We start from the raw sequence: 9,445 nt of genomic DNA, 5'->3' as shown, positions 1-9,445 counted from the left end.
ATGTAGTTGTTTTTTTTTTTTTTTTTTTTTTTAAGCTATGGTGTCCAGGACTCAAACCACAATTGAGCCTGTGGGAGTCCAGCAATGTAACCATTATGCCATCTACTGGCCCCCAGGTATGACTGTCTTTTAAAGGATCTGTTGATGTGTGGTAGGATGTAGGATATGAGCTAAAAGAATCAGGATGACTTCCAAGTTTTTGGTCTAACAGGATTGAGTTGCCATTAATAGAGAGTAAGATCAAGAGCTTGGTGATGAGCACATAGTCTGAGATTCCAGGTGGACGTTGACATGAGGTGTCCACCTGAAAGCTTACCTACTGCGTCTGCAATTTCAAGGAATGTGTAAGGCTAGAATGAATGATTTGGGAGTCACAGCATGCAGAGGATCTTGATTTAGATTTTCTCTATTTATTTACTCTTTTTGAGTTGTGCATTATGTATGGTAAAATGTGCAGATACTCAGCATACAGTTTGATGACTTGACAAACATAGACCTCTTCGTAACTAGCATCCCCAGTCACACACAGAGAGATTCACATACAGAGTGATTCTGTTCCTCCCAGAAGTTCCCCAAGTGCCCTTTTCTATCTTCTGCTCCCCAGAGGCACCCATTGTTCTGATGCAAATCACCACTTCATTTTCACCTCTTATAGATGGTATTTAAAAACATGAGATGAGAGACAGTGAAGAGGTCTGTACTGAGCTGGTGATTCCAGGGGAGGAGTCAGCAAGGAAGCTGAGAAGGAGGGGCCTGAGGCTGCTCAGAGCTAGACAGAGCAGTGTCTTGGGAAGCGAGATCGAAAAAGTGGGGAGTACTGACTCATGTCAAATGCTGCAAGAACCTCTTGTATAATGAGAATTAAAACTTGACTAGTAGGGACCAGCAGATGCTGTAGTGGTTTTCCACATGGCTTTGTCACTGGACTTCCAACCATGGTGTGAGGCCCGGGCCTGGTGGCTTGAAAATCATGCTGGGCATTGGGAACCAGCAGTTAGCGTAATGGCTATGTCGCTGGACTCCCACGTAGTCGACCGCGGTTCGCGTCTCGGACCTGGTGGCTTAAATCTCACGCCGGGCGCGTGTGCGTGCGTGCCCAAGATCCCGAGAGGAGAACGGAGGAGAAGGGATTGCGGCGTGACCATCCCCCCTGGGGGGTGATTTCTCGCTTTCTGTCTCTATGTCTCTCTCTCTGTCTGTCTGGCGAGCGCACGCGCCCTATAGCAAAAACCTCTCCAAAAAAAAAAAAAAATCATGCTGGGCATGTGTGCGTGCTTGCCCAAGATCCCAGAAGGCATTGTGGCCATCCCCTTTTGGGGGAGATTTCTCACTTTCCCTCTCACTGCCTTTCTCTCTCAGCAATGCATAAGCCTTAAGGCAAAAACTTCTAAAAAAAGAAAATTGACCAGTAGGTTTACCAACAAGGGATCTTGGGTGATCTCCATGAAAGCTGCTTTGATGAAGTGGTTTAGCCTGAATGCCTGCCTTATTGGCATGGATTCAGGTAAATGGGAAGAGTGAGACTGGGAAGAATATAGACTAGACAGCCATCCTGGAGCAGAAAAATAGGGTAGAAAATGCAAGAAAAGGAATTGGGATAGAGGGGGGTTTTGTTTTGTTTTGTTTTTCAAATGAGCAGTGTCCAATATCTTTGTGTGCCCATGTGACTCATCTGGTAAGAGGGTATACAGTAGAAGTTGGAAAAGACAGGAGAGGATTGCTGGAGTAATGCCCTGAGTTGGCAAGGTTGAGGTGGGGGCAAGGTCATAGGGAGTGGCACCCTGAGGTGGGGTATGGGCAGTTTGCCCACGGTCTTGGGGGCTAGGCAGGCAAAGTACACCGAGAGCATGCGGAAACATTCTCTGCTGGTTTCTGTTTCTAAAGGACATGGGAAGCAGGGAGGGAGGGGGAAGGGTGAAGATAGAGGTCAAGTGTGATTAGTGTGAAAATGGAAGAGATACAGTATCATCACCTCACGTGTCTCCCCACTGATTGCAGTTGTGTAACTGCTACAAAGTATTTAGGTTGGAAAAACAACTCTTTTTTTTATGGAGTAACTTTTCTCTTAGGATCCTGTGAGGACAAAGTAAAAAAACATCTAGCATTGTCGGGGCCCATACTAGATGTTTAATAAAGGGCCTTCCTTTGTTAGCTAGTCACAAAATTGTTACTAGATTACAGGTAGGAAAGTACTTCCAATATTTAAAATATCACTTTGATTGTAATCTAAAACCTTTTTAAATATGCACTGATATGTTGATTACAGGTGCTTCTTATATGTTCAGTATCTGGATTGTTTAGTCAAGTGCCCAATTTTTAAAGAAAATTGAGTATTTTCCTTCTACTTTGCCATTTAAATCTGTAGGGACTCCTTTGATAAATTAACCTCACCATTCTATTTTTTTTTTTCTGGAGAGATTGTTCACTATAGGGTGTGTGCACTCGCCAGAAAGACAGAGAGAGACAGAGAGATAGAAAGCGAAAAATCACCCCCCCAGAGGGGATGGCCATGCCTCAATCCCCTCTCCTCCATTCTCCCCTGCGGATCTTGGGCACGCTCACGCGCCTGGCGTGAGTTTAAGCCAACGGGTCTGGGACTCTAACCGCGGTGGACTACATGGGAGCCCAGCGACATAGCCATTATGCTAACTGCTGGTCCCCCATTCTCTTGTAAAGGTAGTTTTAGTGACATTTTAAAAGAAGTTCTAAGTGACTGTTTTAGAGTTCTGTTGATCCCTTTCCATTTAATTTGTATTCAACAGTGGAATGGTTGAATGTATTCATTATGGTTATTTAAATTCCTGATCTATGTTAAAAGGTTAAGATGAATCTTTTTATTTTTTGTTGTTATCAGAGGGCATATGCGCTCACCAGAGAGAGACAGGGAGGAAGTGCCTCATCCTGGGACATGGTCACACTGCAGTTCTTTTCTTCTATTTCTCCGTGCTTTGGGATTTGGGGCACATAAGCACATGGGCCTGGTGTGTTTTTCAAGCTGCTGGGGCCAGAATTTGAACTGCACAGCCATGTGGGATCTTGCTCCCTCAACCTCCAGATGGTAGCAGCAGCCCTGCATATTTTTTAATATTTACAAAAAGAAAAAGTATTATGACCCCACATATTTATCATCTACCATCTTGATCAATGTTCAGATTAGAGAAATAAATACTGTTTTAAAGTATATGAAACTGGGGGACCAGTAGTTGGCATAATGGCTATGTCGCTGGACTCCCATGTAGCTGACTGTGGTTTGAGTCTGGGACCTGGTGGCTTAAACTCATGCCAGGTGCATGTGCATGCATGTCCAAGATCCTGAGAGGAGAATGGAGGAGAAGGGATTGTGGTGTGGTCATCTCCCCTGGGGTGTGATTTCTCACTTTCTGTCTCTCTGTCTCTGTTTCTCTCTTGCAAGCACATGCGCACCCGAAAAAAAAAAAAAAAAAAAAAAAAAAAGCATATGAAACTAACTTGCCTTGATTTACTAATGAATAAGAGCTGAAGATTCTGATTTAATAATTTGAGTTCCTTCAGTTATTATTTTATTCATTCATTCATGTAGCAGCATTCACTGAAGGTCTACATAGTTCGTCTGATATCTAGGAGCCTTGGTTGGCTGTAGCTCTCAGCTCTCTTGGTTACTAGCTATGAGGCCTTGAGCTGGTCAGAATATCCTAAGCTAGTTTCCACATTGACAGAATTGAGATAGTGCTAGCATCTATTGCATGGTCTCAGGATGAGGATGAGAGGGTATAATAAATACTAAATATTGGGTTGTCAGAAAAATAATGATGTATTTCTCTGTTTTTCTATGCAAAAATACTTCATGACTTTTCCAACGACCCCAATATTAGCTATGTAAGTGTACTTTCTCTTTTTTCTTCCTCACCATATCTGTCATTTAGAGTTTGTGCTAGGTGCCCTTGGAGAGTGTAGAAGAATTAAGATGTGGACCTTGACCTTGAAGAACTAGAATTCCAGAATCACATAAGAGATTTTCAAAGAGTTTTCAAGATTACCTAGTTTGAAGAGCCCAGAGAGGGTTAGTGAATTGTCTGGTATCACACAGCTCGTTCTCGGTGGCAAAGCCAAGTCTCCAGCTGTGGCTGCTGCTCTTACAGAATGGCTGCTCTGTTGCTCTGATTCTCCTCCCTCCCTTAAGCACTTGTCCTTCTAGAGTGGCAGTCCTGGCCTGCATGTTTTTCCGTGCTCTGCCTTTTCAGGGCGCAGACATCAAAGGATGTGTAAGACTTTCTCTACATGTCAGACTTGACACTCCCTCCTTGGGCTTCCAAGCAAGACCCGCTAGGGACTGTGGACAGGTTGTCTCTATGTGTGTACTAATAAAGATGTTTCCATCTTTCTCTTATATCACAGCCCAGGAGTTAAAGTCACTGTTTGAAAAAAAATCCCTTAAAGAGAAGCCTCCAAGTTCTGGAAAGCAGTCAATACTATCTGTGCGCCTGGAGCAGTGCCCCTTGCAGCTGAATAACCCCTTTAACGAATATTCCAAATTTGATGGCAAGGTAAGTAGAAAGTGCGATTTTGTCCCTTTAAGTAGAACCACAGTTGAGTGGAGTAGTTGTTGTTGGTGTTATTATTGCCAGGGAGATGGGAGACAAGCCTGGGGAGTCTCTACCTGGGTGCCAGGGTCTTGGGGCTTCGGCAGGAAAGAATTCAAGAGCGAGCCTTTGAGGAGGACTGAAAGCCAGTTTATTAAGGAAAGTATACAGAGCAGTCTACTCCATGCGGGAGGAGGGGAGCCGCTCAGGAGGGGAGGGGATGCGTGAGTTGTTCCGTCGCATCAGGGATTTAGCCCATGACGAGCTGCCACTGCCCACCGCTTCTCTGGCTGCAGATCTCCAAAGGAAGGAGAGAACTGTTATCCGAAAAGAAACACAGAAGTGCTGCCCCACAGGCCAGGCAGCCCCAGGCCTCATTGAGGTCTGGCTTATTTGACTTGGTTTAATGCCAGGCTAAGTAAGAAGCAGTTTATTCAGGACTTTTTATGGGAAAGGGGCAGTGGTTTTCCTGAAACCATTGGCCCTCCTATTTTCTGGCCTTACTAGGGTAGTTCTGGTTTTTACCGTGGTTATTCCAAATCGTTGTGGTGCAGGTGGCAGTGTCATCTATCATGCTGATGCAGCGCAAGGCGGGCATAATGAGCCTAAAGTTTAGGCAGCGGTTGTTCCAGGTGCCATCTTGGTTCCGACTGGTCAGACCCAATCTCTCAGCCAGTTCTTGTCTGGCAAGTTGTGACTCTCTCTCTCTCTCTCTCTCTCTGTATCTCTGTCTGTCTGTCTCTCTTTCTACTTGTCTGTCTAGGAGTGTATTTTATCTCCTAAATATACTTAAGGGTTTGAACTAATTGGATTGTGGTTAATGAACATCTAATTGTGTTGGGAAAGCCTGGAAAGTGGTTCTGGGAGGAAGTTTGCATTATCTTGTTCTATCTTTATTATAACTACAGAAATTTGTGAGGCTTGAACTTCATTTCAGAATTCTAGGCTATTGCTTTGCATTTTAGTATTTCACTGTTGGGGAGTCTCGTTTGACACTTGTCTAGGGGTAACTTTATTTTTTTGCCTATTCATTCTAACAGCTTACTGTTGGAAAAGTCGAAGTGTTATTTTCCTCTCAGAAACATGGCCACGTTTCAGGGGGAATCAGTTCCGTGCAGCACTCCCTCTGCCATCCCCGCCGCTCTGCATCCCTGTAGAGCTGAGCCAGAGCTGAGCAGAGGCCTTTTCAGGAGACAGTAGCAGTTGATTTTGATATTTATTGCCATTATGTTTGCTTCCTGGCAGGGGTGTGGGGGTGCTGAGTGATAGCTCATTGCCTGGAGGGGTCGTGTACAATTTGTCTTATTTCAACACCATTGCAATTAATAAACGTACAGCTCTTTGCTTATGTTTGCATTTTTCTCATTCATGTGCTGGTTCTGTCAGTTGTCATCTTTGAGCAAAGAGATGTTTTCTCTTCAAAACATGTATACCGCATACAGTTCTGCAGGTGTCCCTAGGTTTTAGTAGCACGCATGGCCACCAGCAGCTGAGGCTGTTATGTTCATCAGGAAGCAAGGGCAAGAACTAGAAACCAGGTGCTCCAAAAAATCTAGAATCACTTTTAGGAAACTCGAGTGTATGGATGTAAAAGCTTCTCTTTCAGCCTGTCTGTGCTGCTTTCTCCTGTTACTTTTTGTTGTATGCAGAGAAGAGAAGGTAGGTTCCCCTAAGGGATTGGCATGTCAGCCTCTCAAAAATAATGAGTTGGACTATATATTGGGTCGTCAGAAAAGTCATGATGCATTTTTGCATACAAAAACGTAGAAAAATACGTCATGGCTTTTCTGACAATTCATATAACTAAAATAAAATACAATACTTCAATTGATTAATTTAGGTACGTGGGAAGTTCATTGTTGGGATTCTGTTACACAGCTGGAATTTATTTGCTTCCATCGCCTGATACCCTCTCATTATTTGAGGATGTAATTGCTGGAATAACTAATGTGTGATAATGCTTTTATGCCAGCAGAATAGCACAGACCTTTCAGAAGATTATGTTCTAGAATTCTCCTTATACCATTAGACTTTATTATTAATTTCTAAGGTTTAGTTAAGTCAGAAGGTTGTAAATTCTACTTAGTGTATTAATCTAACTTCTGAAGTTCGAAGGAAAAAAAAAAAAAAAAAGTAAGCCATTTCCTCGGTCACAAAGGAATTATATTTGCTGGATGTGTGTTTACACTTCAGACTCTGTGCTTTTGTCACAGCAAGTCTGTTTGTAATTCACAAAGGGTATGAGCAGGGAGCAGTCACCATTACACATTGATTAAGAAAGATTTATATATCGATAAGTCTGTGTTACGATGCAATGCTATTTTATTATTATCCTACATATTACAATTGCTAAAATACAATTAAACCCTTGTTCTCATCTATTATTTAATATTGATGCGTTTGGCAGATATGTAATGAAAGTGGCTAATATTTGAAGGATATTGTACTGTACATATTAAATTAGTCTTTCTTTATCTTTGTGAAATGCATCAATATGATAGTCAATGACATCTCAGTGATTAATAGAGAATTATACTTGAGTCAAGCCTTTTTGTAACCTAGAAATTAAAATGACTATTCAAATAACACCTCAAAATGATCAAATTAGCATTTTGTGATTGCATAATAATGGGATTGTAGTAGTTATAACAGCACCATGGCTGCCTCTAGAGTTAAGATCATGTCAACCCCTTGATAATAAAGCCTTTTCCGTGAGAGTCGACTTTAATAATTTCCAGATTGATTCTTCCCATAAATCATCTGACATTCTGCACTAAATTTTTGTTACTGTTGTAACTTAAAATTATTTTACTTTTATTCAGCTCATATTTAAGAAATGAAATGAGTGTCCTGTTTTAATGATTCACCATCTCATCATTGAAACTTCAGGCCTTTTGCCTCAAATGTAAGGATTTTCCGTGTGTTTTGGTACTCCTGTATTTTTTTTCTGCAAAGGTTTGTTAAAGCTACTAAACTATATACAGTTTTTCCCCACAAATATTCACAATGCTTTTCTTGGGAATAACGCTTGCCTTATTTACATAATTAACTGAGTTGCTTAGGTCTCTTGGGCAAATGGTACATAATTGGGGAGAGAAGGGGACAGGGAAGAGTTTGGGGTCTAATTAAATATGCTAAAAAACTACTTAATTATGTATTTCCTCAAGAGAGTAACTGCTGTGAAATCCTCCTTAAGATTAAACTAAGGTCTGACTAGCATTAGATTTTTGAAAGAAGGGTTTTGTTTTGGGCATGGTTTTACAAGCACATGGTACTCAAGCAAGCACAGAGTATTCTCAACAGTTTATGCAAACTAGGTTGTTGGTTTTAGTGATACTAAGGGTACAAACCTCTTACCTACTGTGCTAAATTAAATAAAAAAATTTCAAGTGATTTTTGGTTCCTGTAGCTGGTTGATAATTTATTTAAAAATTTTAAGCCGTGGCTGGTTAATAATTTTTAAGACATGTCATTAAGAAGGAAAGGCTGTACTTACAGCTTATGCTTTGTTGTAATTTTGACAGTATTTTGGGTCAAGCTTATTATTCGTATTATTTCCCTAGCAATTTGGTGCTGCTATCTGGGGCTTGTTTTAGATTCATAGATCATTAATTTCATCTGAAAAAGCTCAAGGTAGGTTGCCAAGCGGTTTTAGGGAATGGTTTTGGTCAGAGGGAGGCAAAAACCAAGAGCGGCCAATCTGCCTGAGAGCTTCAGTATTCAGGCCTCTTAACAGCCTCATTAACCAAACAAAACCTCAGCTCTAGAGGTTGAGACAGTCAGAGAACTTCTCGTGCCAGCCCTTCTGATTTCACAGTATGTGGGGAGTGTGGGCTGACAGGAGTCGCTCTGAGGTGAGTGCCCGGGGATCTGGGGATTGCTGCCCTGCCTCTCCGCCTGTTTCAATGAGGTCATGTTTGAAGAAGTAAATCTAACCCTTGCCATTCCGTGCTGTACCGCTTTCTGGAGAAGCTTTGCTGGCACGTCATCACTAAGTCGGTAAAGGTTATGATCATCATCAGACCCATTTCCTGTCAATAGAACTACTTAAGAAGTGATACTAATTATCAGTTGTCATCTGACTCAACTGGTTTTTTAGCTCCTGAACCTCAGTTTCTTGACCTCTGAAAAGGGATGACATCACAAGTGTGATGAGCACGTTGAGTAGGATGAAAATAGAGGATAGAGCGATGAGAAACTGTGGTTTAGTTGGTCAACAAACTGACCTGTTCTATAGGAAGGCCTCAGTTTGAATCCAGGTGACTCCACTCAGCATGTGTCCACAGACAAGTGAGTTACTTAACCTCCTGAAGCATGATGGGATTCAGGACACACCAACCCTAAACATGGTACCTTGGTATATGGAATATAATAAACCAAAGGAATTTGAAAACTGGCAGAAAGGGCCCTCTGACCTTCCCCTGCCCTTCTGCCCTGAAGCCCATCATAGGGCCTTCCTGGGAGAGGGGCCCTCCCTCTACCTGAAGGAAAGGTGCATCCTTCCCTCCGAAGGTGGAGGGCAGAGGGTGCTGGGAGGAACCTGAAAGAACGGGCCTTGCTCTGTGTCCTGCACTTACAGCGCTTACCTCATGCCTTTGTCCCATATTTTCTGACAATTTTCCTCTCTCCATCCAACCTAGAATAAATATGCTCAGGTTGAGCCATTTCTTGGCTCTTCATTTCCTTAGGAAGGCTTCTGATTGCATTAACTTTACATTCAATAAATGTGTGTGCTTTTCTCTAGTTAATCTGTTTCTTATTACCCCAGCCAAGGGTAGAAGAAAAAGATATTTTCTCTCCCTTGCGAGCCCCCGCCCTCCTCTGTGGGATGGACGCATGATGTAGTGTGCTCCACGAGAGGATGGAAGGAGAGGTGGCTCATTCAG

General features: G+C 42.4%; 1 protein-coding gene across 6 annotated transcripts in view; it reads left to right on the top strand.

Annotated features, from left to right (window-relative positions):
- MAPKAP1 (MAPK associated protein 1) overlaps positions 1 to 9,445 on the top strand; it is a 284,151-nt gene that overhangs the window by 65,323 nt on the left and 209,383 nt on the right. For all 6 annotated transcript variants that reach the window (XM_027775605.1, XM_006158247.3, XM_027775604.1 and 3 more), the window contains one exon: positions 4,375 to 4,523. In XM_027775605.1, the coding sequence (XP_027631406.1) occupies positions 4,375 to 4,523 (149 nt within the window). The remainder of the gene's footprint in view (positions 1 to 4,374; positions 4,524 to 9,445) is intronic.

This window comes from Tupaia chinensis, unplaced genomic scaffold (assembly GCF_000334495.1).
Source record: "Tupaia chinensis unplaced genomic scaffold, TupChi_1.0 Scaffold000575_1, whole genome shotgun sequence".
NCBI classification, from domain to species: Eukaryota; Metazoa; Chordata; class Mammalia; order Scandentia; family Tupaiidae; genus Tupaia; species Tupaia belangeri.
The sequence above is the reverse complement of the archived record's forward strand: the minus strand, read 5'-3'. Positions and strand labels throughout refer to the sequence as shown.